This window comes from Dasypus novemcinctus, chromosome 9 (assembly GCF_030445035.2).
Source record: "Dasypus novemcinctus isolate mDasNov1 chromosome 9, mDasNov1.1.hap2, whole genome shotgun sequence".
Lineage (NCBI taxonomy): Eukaryota > Metazoa > Chordata > Mammalia > Cingulata > Dasypodidae > Dasypus > Dasypus novemcinctus.
The window spans coordinates 106,237,181-106,252,573 of record NC_080681.1 but is presented as its reverse complement, the minus strand read 5'-3'; the positions used below and the strand labels follow the sequence as shown (position 1 = coordinate 106,252,573).

Below are 15,393 nucleotides of genomic sequence, written 5' to 3'. Positions count from 1 at the left end.
TGGCTCTCCTTATGGGGCATTCTCCTTGTGCATGGGGCTCCCCACGTGGGGGACACCCCTGCATGGCACTCCTTGAGCGCATCAGCACTGCACGGGGGCCAGCTCATCACAGGGGTCAGGAGGCCCTGGGTTTGAAACTTGGACCTCCCATGTGGTAAGCAAACGCCCTATCTGTTGGGATGAATCCACTTCCCTTTTTTTTTTTCCTTTGTATATGTAGAATCTCAGTATTAGAGGTCAGCAATATAAGGGCCCACTTAAGGGAAGAATCCTTTCTCTGGTATCTGTGACAGATGGTTGTTCAGCTTTGAGTGAATATTTCCAATGATGATAAGCTTACTATTCCTAAGGCAACTCATTTAATTATTGGATGTGTATACTTATTAGAAGTTCTTCGTTTTACTTTATTTACATGAAAGCTGCTTTGTAATTTTCATGGACTAATCTGAGTTTTGCTTTTTGGAGTAACAGAATTTGGCAGCTCTCGAAGTTTGTGAGGGCAAGAATCAGGCCCTGTTTTGTATTCTCTTTTTCTAGGCTAAGCACACCAATATCCTCCTATTTATTTTATGTAGTGGTTTCAAATTCCATCATTATCTTCTCTCTCTTCTTTGGACAGACTCTGGTCCCTTTAAAACAAAGTTCCCAGAACTGAATATAAGATAAATATTGAAAACTGAGGGATTGTTATTTTCCATGATCATCTGGATGGGGAGTAAAGTCCAGGAATACAGGGACTATGTCTTTCTCACTGTTGTAACCCACTGCTTACCATAGTGCTTGGAACATAGTAACTTCTCAAAATATATGTTGAAGAGTCAAATGCGTGCTCTGATCAGTATAAATCTAGAAATGCAGGTAAAGATTGCTAGAATTTTTATCTCTATTGTGTCTTGTTCAATCAAGACCTTTTTTTGTTAACTGTTGTCAAATTGGATAACCTTCATCCTGTACGTGTATAATTGCTATTGTTAAACCTAAATATGTCTTTTTCCTCATATTTATTCATTTATAGCAAATATTTATTGAGTAGCTAAAATGTGTTGGGTTTTATGTGCGGTGCTAGGTATACATACTGAGAAAAGGAAAGGAGCCCTTCTGTCATGGGTATTACCACAGTGGTGGTGGTGGTGGCTGTGGTGAACTGGGGAGGATAGCCATTAAATAAGTTAACAACAAGTAAGTATGTTTTTATACACAGAGAAATTCTGTGAAGGAAATAAATAGGTTCTGGGATAGAGGAGATGCTTATTAGGGAGACATGTGGATATGAAGGCAGTCAAATAAGGTCTTTTTGAGGAGGTATTATTCAAGCTGAAGCTTGAAGGATAAGAAGAAACCAGACTTGTTTGGCATGTACATATGTCTTAAACCAAGGAAGTGTGACTGGAGTATAGAAGGTAGGGGAAAATGGAACAAGGTGAGGTTGGTGAGGTAGGCAAAAAACAGATCATTCAAGGACCTTAATTCCGGCGAGAAGTTAGGAGGCTTGCGCAAACATAGCAGCAGTAGAGATGAAGAAAAGTGAACTGATTAAAATATATGTTTTGGAGGTAGACTCTATAGGACTAATAAATGGATTTGATTGGGAATGGAAATGGAGAGAACTGAGAGAAGGATTATAGGTTTCTGGTTTGAGCTCCTGGGTTGGTGTGATAGGGCATTTTCTGAGATGGGGAAAACAGAGTATGGGGAATAATTTTAAATATGGACATGTTGTATTGAGGTGCCTGGGAAATACCCATCTTTCTTCTCTTTCCTATTTTGGTTCTATTGCCATACTTCTTTTCTTATACCATTTATCAGAATGGGCCAAGGAGGTATATTATAAAAAGGCCTCCAGGCTCAGATTTGAAACTGTATGGGAAGCATGTTAATGAGAATAAGCTAAAGAAGCTAAAGGTGGCAATGGTTCTTAAGCTTTGGTTGCAAGGCTTTTCAAGTTTCTCTGTCCAGTATTGGTTTCATCTTCCCTAGGGATTCCCATTGTGAATATTCCCTGATAACCTGAATTTACCCAATTATTTGTTGAGTCTCTCTCTGCCACTAGCCTCTCTAACTTCTACTTTATTTATCCACTTCCTTGTTTAAAAACCTTCAATGACTCTCCACTGCCTTTAGGATAAAGTCCAAACTATTTAGCGTGATATTCAAGTCCCTTTACAATCTCCTTTGCCTATCTTTCCTCATCTCCCCATTTTAGCATACACAGCATGGAAGGAGAAGTATGTACCTGGGTGAGGAACTTGAAACTTGTGGGAAGGAAGGTGGTCTTGGCCAGACTGAATAAACTGCCCATACATTCTCAACAGATATGGTGGTTTCTTGCAGAAAACAGTAGGATTGTGTTATCTGAAGTAATTACAGCACTAGGTTTTCCAGAGACAGATACTAGCCTAAGAATTTACAATAGAATCACCACTCTGTCATATATTAATATTTTCAAAGTATGGCTTAGCTTTGCGATTGGAGGCAAGCTTTTTAATCTCCCAAAGCCTATTTATTTATCTGGGAAACGAGAATGTCTGTCTCAGCATGGTTGTAGGATAACATGGTAAAGCATGTAGAATAATGTATGACATTTAGTAGTACTTAATAAATGATAGCTGCTATTTTATTATTTCAGTTAGAGTCTAATTTTAAATGCTCTTTTTTTAAAAAAATCATTTCTTCCACCCTGTCACTTCCCCCCATTGTCTGCTCTCTGTGTCCATTCACTGTGTGTTCTTCTGTGTCTGCTTGTATTCTCATTAGGTGGCTTTGGGAACCGATCCTGGGACCTTCTAGAGTAGGAGAGGGGTGATTACTCTCTTGCACCACTGCAGCTCCCCTTGTTCTGCTACGCCTTCTTATTTTCTCTCCTCTGTGTCTCTTGTTGCATCCCCTTGCTGTGCCAGCTCTCCACGTAGGCCGACACTCCTGTGTGGGGTGGCTTTCCCATGCAAGGTGGCTTTCCCATGCAGGGTGGCTCTGCTGCGCGGGGCCGCATTCCCACATGGGCCAACCCTCCGCGTGGGCCAGCTTACTGTGTGGGCCAGCTTGCCCTCCCCAGGAGGCCCTGGGTATTGAACCCTGGACCTCCTATATGGTAGATGGGAGCCCAATTGGTTGAGCTACATCCGTTTCCCTTTAAATGCTATCTTTATGTTAACTTTACTCTTCCTACTTTCCTATTGTAATCCATTGTAGCTGTATTCTCCAGCCAATCTAGACTATTTGCTAGCCCCTGAATAGCTACAATATTCTTCTTTTTTTTTTTTTTTTAAAGATTTATTTATTTATTTAATTTCCCCCCCCCCCCCCCCTGGTTGTCTGTTCTTGGTGTCTATTTGCTGCGTCTTGTTTCTTTGTCCGCTTCTGTTGTCGTCAGCGGCACGGGAAGTGTGGGCGGCGCCATTACTGGGCAGGCTGCTCTTTCTTTTCACGCTGGGCGGCTCTCCTCACGGGCGCACTCCTTGCGCGTGGGGCTCCCCCACGCGGGGGACACCCTTGCGTGGCACGGCACTCCTTGCGCGCATCAGCGCTGCGCATGGCCAGCTCCACACGGGTCAAGGAGGCCCGGGGTTTGAACCGCGGACCTCCCATATGGTAGACGGACGCCCTAACCACTGGGCCAAAGTCCGTTTCCCTACAATATTCTTACTAATGCCATTTCTCTTGCCTGATATTCCATTTGCCCTCTGCCCTTCAAGTCTCTTTCTATTGACATCTTATACATCAAAGCATAATTTAAAAACCATATTTTCCATGTGGCCTTTCCTGAACCCTTTAGTTGAAAGTTCTCACTTATAGTTCCTTAATGCTTAGTTGGTACACTCATGAGGCCTTGACAGGTACTGCCTTGTTTTTAAGTTATTTATGTATATATCTTATTTCCCTAAGAGCTGTGTATTCTTTTTTGGTCCCTCTGAGAGCTGAGCCAAGCTTTATACATGATTAGCACTCAGAAAATACTGATAAATGTTAAAGAGAGCTAATTTGAAGAATAATACCAATAACTAAATCATTAAACTTCAACCCCAAATGGAAATTGTAGGGGAAATTTTCTTGGTGTGACAAACTGTAGGTACTAGGGGCCGGGGATGATTGAACCCGGGACCTCGTGTGTGGGAAGCCGGCACTCAAACACTGCTCAGGAAACCATATTGGCTTCCTTGAGTTGGTTTTATTGTTTGTTTTACTTGTTATTTTGTTTTTGTTTTTTCAGGAGGCCCTGGGAACCAAGGCCTCCCGTGTGGGAGGCAGGTGCTCAACTGCTCAAGCCACATTTGCTCCCTATAGAGTTTTTACAAAGTTTTCCACTCAAAAAGCATTAATGGAACATTGACTGTACTAATGTTAGAGATACAAAACAGATGAGATATTATCCAGCCATTGCTGTGTGTTCAGTTTGAGGTTTTTAAAGAGGTCAGCAGATATGCACTTTTAAAACAAGTGTATCTTTGATATCAGGTGGGGTATAATTCTTAGGGTTTGGAGGATTAGGATTAGGATGGAATGGGAGCTCATCATTCATTTGTCCTTCAGAGCTGGGCTAGTGGGTTTTTTCCATTGTTGTTTGTTTGTTTGTTTTTAATTAAAGACCTCATTCTGACAGTAAGTAAATAGATACTCCTTTTAGATTTTGTATCCAGAATGAAAATAGTATCATTTACATAGGAAGGGCCTGTTTGAAGAATATTTTTTTAAAGGTTTATTTTATTTATTCCCCTTCCTCATTGTTTGTGCTGGCTATCTGCTCTCTGTTTCCATTTGCTGTATTTTCTCTGTGTCTGCTCATCTTCTCTTTAAGAGGCACTGGAAACTGAACCCAGAACCTCCCATGTGGTAGGCAGGAGCTCCATCACTTGAGCCACATCCACTTTTCTGTAAAAGAATACTTATCCTCTTTTTTTGCTATGTGACTTCTTTTTATCTTTTCGTCTGGTTACCCACCCTATCATTTGTATTGTAAAGAAGTTGGCTGAATATCTATGTGGCAGATTTACCAGGGCAAATTTATTTGAGGTTTTAGTAAATGGTCCATTAGGATTTTTTTTCTATTTGCTGTTTATTTTTTCTTTAATTCTAATCAACCTCAGAGGTAACCAGAAATACCTGTCTGGTTTCTCTGTATGTAAGCATGGCTGGAAAGAATGTTGCAGAAAAACGATCCTTAGAAATTTATTTTTATCTATTTTTTCCTTGCATAGATTGAATTGCAAAGAATGCTGCATTTGCTGAATTCTTGATTATTTGCCTTTTAGCATTTAGTATGTTATTACCTGATGGTGGTTTTAATATGTTCCAGTAGGATTCTTTTGCCCTTCTGCTTGTGTGCTCTTTTCAACTTTCTTTAAACTGTTCCTTATGTTCTCTTCATATATGTTCTTTACCTGTGACCAGCTTGTTTTTCACATGTCCAATTATGTGGCAAAATGCAATGCAATGCAATGCAATGCATTCGTTCTGCACTGATAGATTAAATATTCTGTAATTATTTGGTTATATTTCTTGATCATTTCTTCCTAAATGTGGCAAAGATGTCATTATCAATGGAGATAACCAGAACACTGAATGGCTGCACAGCTTTTTGGTTAAAGTTTCAAGGTCTGATTAAGCACCAAAAAGAATTCTAAAAATGTTAATGGTTTAACTTCCATGTTTAATAATATGTTGCATTCTTTTTTTTTTTAAGATTTATTTATTTGTATTTATTTCTCTCCCCTTCCCCCCACCCTGGTTGTCTGTTCTCTGTGTCTTTTTGCTGCATCTTCTTTGTCTGCTTCTGTTGTTGTCAGCGGCACGGGAATCTGTTTCTTTTTGTTATGTCATCTTGCTGCGCCAGCTCTCCGTGTGTGTGCGGAACCATTCCTGGGCAGGCTGCACTTTCTTTCGCGCTGGGTGGCTCTCCTTACGGGGTGCACTCCTTGCATGTGGGGCTCCCCTACACAGGGGACACCCCTGCGTGGCAGGGCACTCCTTGTGCGCATCAGCACTGCATATGGGCCGGCTCCACATGGGTCACGGAGGCCTGGGGTTTGAACCATGGACCTCCCATGTGGTAGACGGATGCCCTAACCACTGGGCCAAGTCCACTGCCATGTTGCATTCTTTGCATCAGTAATTTAGCAAACATATGTTGAACATGTACTGGGTAAAATATTTCTCACTGTTCACATTCCATTTTCTAAAAGTAGCTTTTAGCCATCTTTGTTTTCTTAGGCATTTTGAGGTGTATTCCAAAGTGGTTGTGATAGTTCTTTTCTATGCCTTGCCATTCACAGTGTGGTGGGTAGACCAGCAGCATTGGCAACATCTGTGAGCTTGTTTAAAATGCAGAATCTCAGGTTCCATTTCAAACCTGCTGAATCAGAATCTGCATTTTAACAAGAGTGTTAGGTGATTTGATGCACTTTAGAGTTTAACAAGTAAACATATAGTATATAGATTGTTAACATTGTTTGTTTTGTTTTGTTTTTTTAATAAACCGGAGGGTGCTTATACTAATTCAGCTGCTTCCTTAGAGACACTCTTTCACATGAAAGCAATTATAGTGATAGCCTTAGAAGATATTTTTTATTTTTAAAACTCTAAGAAAAAAATAGCAAAACAATAGAATAAATACTCTTTAAACTGAAGACTTAGAAATAGAGTTGAAGTGATTTTCATATCTGCTAAAACATTCACAAAAGTTTTATAATTTCTTGTAGACTATGAGAGATCTTGGTGTAAAGTTTGTTATGTAGGAAAATTTTAATATAGAAGAGGTTTCTGTTCCTATTCATCAGGTAAATGATGAAGCCATGTCTGAAATCTCTGGAAAATAGTACTATAAATCCTTGGCATTTTCTGTTTATTTTTTGTAAAGAAAACATGAAGTAAATTTTGCTCTCCAGTCAAATCATTAACTCTATTAGAATAACCTGTAGTTTTAGGATCCAGATTTTCTTTTTCAGTCAAGTTCGGTTACTTTAAAGATTAATGAAAAAAAATTTTGGAAAAATCAGCTGCTTCTCCTAATATAAAGAGAAATTTTATGCTTTTATGTAAGTACAAATGTGCCTTACTCAGGTGTAACAAATTGAGGATGTATATGGGTTGGAAAATGTTTTGTATAGTGCTTATAAAGACTGGATTACAAATTGCACTAGTTCAGAGTAATTTTGGTAACTTAGTAAATGAGGCTAGAAATATACTTCTCTAAATAAATATTTTTAATGATTAAAATAAAAGACTGAGCAGATTGTCAATAAGAGCCTGTATAAAGGCTTTTCCTTTTATTACTATGTCTGTGTTTATTTCAATACCCCTTATAATGGTCTGCCACCAGCTGGCAATGTGATCTTGGTTAAGTTACTTTCTGAGTTTCTAGTACCTCAACTATAAGATTAGATTAAGTGATTTTTTTCCCTTTCAGGGTTGTTGAATGTCTTAATTGAGATCATGTAGATAATGTCCTTGACATGCCTGGCACAGAAACAGTGCTCAATACATGTTTGCTCTCTTTCCTTTATACTGCTTTGTTCCATTTATACACAGTTATTCTAGGTTTAGCTTGTATTTTAAATAAATAAATAAATCTTTTTTTTAAAAAAGCTGAATTAAGAATGTAAACTCCATAATGACTGAGACCTTGTCTGTTTTGTTTACTGTTGTAGCCTTAGCATCAGCACAGGTGCTAGGTGCTTCATTCATTTAAATGAATATTTGAAATAAATTTACTTGAAGAAATTATTTAGAGAACACCCTATGTAGGCTGGTTATTCTTCCGTAAACTAGACATAACAATGCTTATTGACTATTACTGTGAGGCTTGAGATCAAGAGGCTAGGAAATCAACAAGTTTGAAATATATGTGGTCCACAACTGACTTCTCCCTCTCTCCTATTAATGAATTGACATTAGCCTCCTGAATTTTTTTTCTCTGAGATGCATTTGTGATCATTTCACTTTCTACTCTTAAAACTGCTTAGTTTTCAAAATCATATTTGTCAGAAAGAAAAAAGGTATTAAAGAACTTAAAATTGGATACTTCTGAAAGAGGCTATAGTTGGGTAATATAAAAGACCTAAAGAATTTTTTTGCAGTTGTTTTTTTTTTTTTGCAGTTGCAGTTGGCAAGGCTTCTAACAATCAGGAATCTACATTTACTGTTTTTAATAGAGAAGACTGCATTTAAAAAAATATAAAGAAAGAACAATAAAGAATTGGAGAACTGTTTAATCTTATCTTCTCATGGGGTAGAGAGAATTTTGCAGAAAATAATTCCTGCAAATCCTGCACTTTCAGAACGATACCCTGGAAGGACAATATATGAAAAAGATCCTTTTTTAGAAGGATAAAACTATTTTCTAGATATAGTTGAGAACATTGAATTTAAAATATGATGCATTTCAACTAAGGTGGCCTCTGGGTACTATTTTAAGGTAATCTCTCTATATATCAGGGGTTCTTAACCTTTTTTGTACCACAGACCCCTTTGTCAGTCAGGTGAAAATCACAGACCCCTACTAAATCCACACTATATTGTGTATTACTTAATAAATATATCACATTTGTATCAACATGTCCCCACAAGAATATGTTTTTTTGAATTTCAATTCAGGCTAACGGACCCCTTGTTAAGAACCCCTGCTCTATATGCATACCTTTAGTGATTCAAGGTATTAGTAATTTATTCAGGATGATGTAGTGTTAAGCTATATTTGTACTTCAATGGAAAAGCCTTATGTTTAATGGAGTTAGAGTACTGTTTGTTAATTATTGAATATCTAAGTTTATTAATTTTGGCACACTTGATCTGATTTAGGGTTTGGCCTACAGTTATTTGTATTGCCTATGAGAGTTCTTCTTCTTTTTAATAGCAACATCATGACAACAGAGAAGAGTTTAGTGGCTGACACTGAAAATTCACAACACCAACAACAGAAGGAAGAGGGTGAGGTAGCCACAAATGTAGACCAAGAAACTCAGCTGGAGGAGGTTTCTCAAACAGCAGCTGAGGGAGATGGTCAGTGTGAGCAGAAGCTGAAAACATCTAATGGCGACAGTCCTACACATGAAGACTTGACCAAGAACAAGGAGCGGACATCAGAAAGCAGGGGCCTGTCACGGCTGTTCTCCTCATTTCTCAAAAGGCCCAAGTCTCAGGTCTCTGAGGAGGAAGGCAAAGAAGTAGAGTCAACTAAAGAGAAGCTTGAAGGAGGTCAGAAAGTAATAGAATTTGGAACCAGTCTTGATGAAGAGATCATTTTAAAGGCCCCAATTGCAGCTCCTGAACCTGAACTCAAAACAGACCCATCCTTGGATCTTCATTCATTAAGCAGTGCAGAAACACAGGTAAGGATGTGTGGATGTGGATATGATGAAGGCATATACACCTCATTTTTCATTTAAAAACATTTGGTTTTGGGGAGCGGATGTGGCTCAAGCAGTTGGGCACCCACCTCCTACATGGGAGGTCCCAGGTTCAGTCCATGATACCTCCTAAAAACAAACAACCAGCAAACAAATGAAAAAACAAATTTAGGGTTGCTGATGTGGCTCAGAGGTTGAGCACTGGCTTTCTACATACAAGGTACAGGGTTCAATCCTGGGTCCTGGAACCACACCAAAAGAATTTTTTAGCAATTTTATTGGGTTAGAAGTCAGAAAGTATATAGCAAAATGTCGCCTACCTGTATTGCTTTGGGATGACTTCTTGCTTATTCAAGGAGACCCAGACTATCTATCCCTTGCTTCTTTGAATCTTCTTTGTATTTAACATTAATGATACCTGATAGGAAGGAGTTAACTCTAAGTTACAGTTTTTAGCCCACTCTATATGTTGCTTCATGCTCTAAAATGGTTTCCAACCACCTCCTTAGCCATTTATAAAATTTAGAATATGTGGAAAATAATACCTCATTTTGCAATTCATAAGACTACCTTACTAAAATTGAAGAGTATGGGACAACATTGTTTAAGTTTTGTAAATTTTAATGACATCATAAAATGACATAGTCAGGAGGAATATGTAGTGCTGAGAGCAATAGGTTTTGGTGTCCTCTGGTTTATCTGAAACCTTCATTTATTAAAGTGAGCGATGGGATTCTATCTGAGGAGTTTTAAGAATAGCAAAATCTGTAGATCTTTTTTGGGATCCTTTATAGAAAAATAATAGTTAATCCTAATGTCACTTTTTAGTGTTTGTTTTAACAATTTTTGTTCTCCAGTTGGTACTTTTATTGGTAACATTATTATAGGTAAAAATGTATACAGCATGTTTCGTAAAATGTCTTTATTACTGACTTGATTATGTTATGGATATATAGCCTGCTCAGGAAGAACACAGAGAAGATCCAGATATTGAAACTAAGGAAGGAGGACTTGAAGAGAGCTCCAGAATAGAAGTGAAAGAAGAAAGTCCTAAATCAAAAGCAGAAAGAGAATTAAAGCCTTCCCAGAAGTCAATCAGAAGACATAGAAACATGCACTGCAAGGTATCTTTGCTGGATGACACAGTTTATGAATGTGTTGTGGAGGTGAGTACTTTTTAATTTCCAGTAATCAGAACTCTTACAGATTGTTTCATATAGGCTTGGGTAAGTGTTGTCATGTTCTGAGCTATGGAATATATCTTTATCTATGGACTGAAATGTTAACTGATTTTTTGGAGATGAGAGTGGGAGGATAATGAGTGAGTCTTATTTTTCTTCACTTTTTTTGGTTTCTGCCAAAATCTTGTGAAGTGAGCATGTGTTTCTTTTATGATCAAAAACAATTTTGTTAAAAAAAAAAGTTTATTTAGAGTGACCTTCCATGACTAGGTTTTCCAGGATGGCGTCAATGTCAGATATTAACGTCCAGCTATCCCCCATAATTATATTTGTCCTTAAAAAATTGCTATTTGTTACATTTCTGGTCTTCCAAATCTAAACCTTAATAAGATTTGGTTTACTTAATGTACTTCTTTAGCCCCATGAGATAGCATATAAAAAATTATATCAAGTTATATAATTCCTTAAAATTTACTATTATTTTGTGAAAGAATGAGTAATTGAATTGGATTGAATAAACATATCAGAATTATTCAGTTACCCTTTTTGCTCTTTCAGGACAAGTTAAAATCTTTAAATATCTAACTTTTATAAAAATAGAGCAGCAGTTTTCAATTATGATATGCTTGAAATATCAGCAATCCCCTGTGATTGTTCTTAATAATAGCTCGTATTGCTAAAAATATGTATTCCATTCGTATTTCTGTCTTGAGTATTCAACACATTCTTTCTGAATTGAATTATGTGCAAATGCAAATACATCCAAACACAAAAGAAATGGTCTAAAAATTATACTATATTTATTCATTGGTATACCCTCTTAAGTTCTAAAAAAGAAATCAAGAGGGAGTGGATGTGGCTCAAGCAGTTGAGTGCCCACCTCCCACATGGGAGGTCCCAGTCTCAGTTCCTGATGCCTCCTGAAGAAAAAACTAATAGACAACAAGCAGACAATGAGCAAAAAAAAAAAAAACAATGAGCAGATGAGGGCAAACAACGAACAAATGAGGGAGCCATTTTGGGGGTGGAGGGTGGGAAGGAAATCAAGAAAAATGTACTGTTGAGCTCTGAAAACAGTTACTACATGTGGTAGTTAGAAATGACCTAAGGTATGCATTCTCTGCTTCTTCACTAGCTAGATTGGAGATGGGGAAGGTTAATTCCACACTCTTCCCATTCAGTCCAAGATCGAGAAATGAATCTCTTATATCTAAAACCCTTAGGGGCAGATGCATTTTGGAATTCAGAATTTTTTTGAATTTTAGAAAGGCAATAAGTGCGTGTTCTGCATGTTTCCTAATATACCCCCAGCAGGGTCTGTAGCAGCACCCTCATGATCAAAGACATTTCTGTGTAAAATATATGAAGATTCATTCTAAGAGGAATAAGTGCAGATCATAAATAACCTTACAACAGTTCAAATCAGAATGTGTCTTCAAATTTTTTAGAATTTGTAATTATGAATAAAAGATTAGGGACTTGTACATGAAAAATTCCCGAATAATTTTCTGTCCTTTAAAGTGAAAACATAGGTGGGAAAAAATGAGGAAAATGATACAATGTAGATGGACTAAGTCTGAAAATGAATGAACATCTATTGACTTACTAATAGTCTTTGTAAGTAACTCATTGAGGGAAGGACATGTCATTGTGTGTCAAAAAAAGATTTCTAATTTTCTGAAGTATTTTGGTTTTTATTTCTTAGTAGGTGTTAGCATGACTGATTCCTACCCCCACATATGCAATTCCAGTAGGTAGGTAGGGCAAATATAAATATTCTCATCATTTTACAGATGAGCAACCTAACATTTTGAAAAGATTAATTGAATCAACTTAGGTTGCTTGGTTAGTACATGGAGGAGCCAGAACTTCTTGATCTCTTAAGGTATTTGTTCCCTAGAAATAGGAGTTTGAGTACATAAATTGGGTGATATTTTGATTTTCTAGGTAAAGAAATATTAAGAAAATGATTCATAGCACCACTGAGAGAGGCACCGTAATGGGTAGTGTCTGTAGGATGTCTAGAACTTTATACTTTATTTATTCTTCTGAAAGAGATTATAGGTAGTTGAGGCTTAACTCATTCTCATGGGACATTTGATCTGGGAATGGAAGGGAGTGTAATGATCTTTATAGCCTCAGTTAACTGACAATGTCAACAGCTGATAATAAAATTAACTCAGGTTATCAGTGACTGACAGGAGCCCATAGCATGGTCTGGAAAATATTGTACCAAAAATAAAAACGTGGTATTTGGGATGGAGGTGGGAAATGGTGGATGGAGGGAAGGTAGAATTTAGCTTTGAATTGTAGCATTCCAAGCCACCGTCAGTGTTGAATATGTAACCTGACAAATTGAGGAACAGGATTTTTGTAACATATTATTCTAGCCATCCGGAAGTTTATTAGTAACCAAGCAAGCATAAAGAGGAAGTTGGAAAAAGACATTTCATTTTTTTTTTTTTTTGGTAATGAATATGGGGACAAGAGGAAATCTCAACTAAGAATGTGTATTTTTGCAGAAACATGCTGTAGGACAAGATTTGCTTAAACGAGTATGTGAGCACCTCAATCTTTTGGAAGAAGATTACTTTGGTCTAGCCATTTGGGATAATGCAAACTCTAAGGTGAGGAGACTGATTGTAGATTAAGAAATTGACAAAAATTCCTTTTGATTTTTTAGTAGTTGTTGTTAAAAATGTATGTATGCCTGCTTCACCAAGGCACACTTAGAGTTATTTTTGTCTATTCTTGTTTCTCAGATTTTTCCTGCTATTTTCATCTCTAGAATTAACATTTTAAAGAAAGGACCATTACTGGTGTGTTCTTTTATCTTTGAAAAGAAGTATTTATTATGTATTTTTAAAAGGCAGGGAATATAAAGAGGTATAAGGTGCTGATTAGATACCAGTAACTTCATGTATTATGCATTTAGTATTGTATCTATTACAAAGAAATCTATAATAAGTATTTGTTGAACAGATGGTCTATCACTGATATTCATTGATGTAATAATGTAATATTAGATGTATAATTACAATAATTTATTATTATATTATAGTTTGAGGATACAGTGTTTTGTTTTGTTTTGTTTTGTTTTGTTTTGTTTTGTTTAGGAGGTATCAGGGATTGAACCTGGGACCTCATATGTGGACGGCAGGTGCTCAGTCACTGAGCTATACATCCCCTCCCAGTTACCTTTTGAAGGAAGTAAAAGAAAGGGTGATAGCATGAAACAGGCTAGAAAGGTTGAAAAGTTATATGCAGATGTTTGTCTTAGAACGATTGAAATTATTTCCTGGGCTATGTAACTGAAAATTCCAAATCTTTTGCTTAAAATCTAAAGATGAAAACTTTAGTCCAGTTTAACAGATATCTGCAGATGCTATGGTAGGCGATATGGCTATAACTGTGGACATTATAGACATGATCCTTGCCTACTTGAGTGTACAGTTTAATGCAAAGATGACTTTAGTTACTGCTGTAATGTGTTAAACAAGAGAAAGTACAGGGAAGCGGACTTGGCCCAATGGATGGGGTGTCCGCCTACCACATGGGAGGTCTGCGGTTCAAACCCCGGGCCTCCTTGACCCATGTGGAGCTGGCCCATGTGCAGTGCTGATGCGCACAAGGAGTGCTGTACCATGCAGGGGTGTCCCCCGTGTAGGGGAGCCCCACGCACAAGGAGTGCACCCTGGAAGGAGAGCCACCTAGCACAAAAGAAAGTGCAGCCTGCCCAAGAATGGCGCTGCACACACGGACAGCTGACATAACAAGATGACGCAACAAAAGGAAACACAGATTCCCGGTGCCGTTGATAAGGATAGAAGCAGTCACAGAAGAACACAATGGCAAATGGACACAGAGAGCAGACAGCTGGGCGGGGGCGGGGGGGGGGGGGTGCAGTGGGGGGGGTGGAGGAAGGGGAGAGAAATAAATAAAAAATAAATCTTTAAAAAAAAAAGAGAAAGTACAGCATGCCATGGGAGGGTTTGGCCTGGGAAATATTCTCTGGGGAGATGATGCCTAAGCCAAGTACTAAAGGATAAATGAGCAAATAAAGTAGAGAGAGAATTACTTGTATAAAGACTTGGAGTTGAGAGTGACGTTTGAGAGCCATCTGACCTAGATGAAACTTAGGGAGTAAAGAATAGAGTAATACATGAATCTAGAGAGGTATAGAGGGCCCAGGTCATGGAGAGAGAGCCTTGTATACAATTTATTTAAGCCATTTTAGTTGATTCTTTCCCCAAGATTTCAATATTAAGAAAAGTTGAGGGGCAACAGTTTTAACAATGGCAAACCCTATAGACTGGGATTATTTGAGTCAGATAAGGAAAACTAGAAGAGATGAAATAACCTTTTGCCTAAACAAATCTATTTGTAGAATTTATTTAGTTTAGCAGTTTACAAATTCGTTCCTTCTATATGGATCACTATTGACTTAAATAGAGGAACTAAGTCTCCCGGAAGTAGGTTAATATTTTCCTTTAAGAATTTAACTCTCACTCTTTTGCCCTAAAGGTTTAAATCAGCTTTCTGAAGCCTCTATTTTCCATTAGTAAGAGAACACTGAGTGTAATTAGAAAACAAAATACAATAAAAAATCCTCTGCATCTCTGAATTAGAAAATTCTCAAGTAAAAGACTGTGAAACATATTTTATGTTATATAAGCCCAGTGAGATCATTTTGATTTAGAAATCGAATGTTGTTATATTGTTACAACAACAACAACAAAAACCAACCAAGAATAATTTGAGAATAATTGAGAATCCTTATATTTTGGAAGTAAATAAAGTCACTGAGTACCTATTTGTTTAATATAATTGGAAAGAATTTTTCTAAGAGCCAAGCATGTTTAAATATTTAGGAG

At 37.5% G+C, this 15,393-nt stretch overlaps 1 protein-coding gene across 21 annotated transcripts in view; it reads left to right on the top strand.

Annotated features, from left to right (window-relative positions):
* EPB41 (erythrocyte membrane protein band 4.1) overlaps positions 1–15,393 on the top strand; it is a 240,694-nt gene that overhangs the window by 91,401 nt on the left and 133,900 nt on the right. For 17 of the 21 annotated variants that reach the window (XM_071217589.1, XM_071217591.1, XM_058304759.2 and 14 more), the window contains exons 2-4: positions 8,846–9,320; positions 10,295–10,504; positions 13,042–13,146. In XM_071217589.1, the coding sequence (XP_071073690.1) occupies positions 8,853–9,320; positions 10,295–10,504; positions 13,042–13,146 (783 nt within the window). In that variant the 5' untranslated portion in view covers positions 8,846–8,852. The remainder of the gene's footprint in view (positions 1–8,845; positions 9,321–10,294; positions 10,505–13,041; positions 13,147–15,393) is intronic. The other 4 variants (XM_058304765.2, XM_058304760.2, XM_058304761.2 and 1 more) reach the window with 1 other exon arrangement.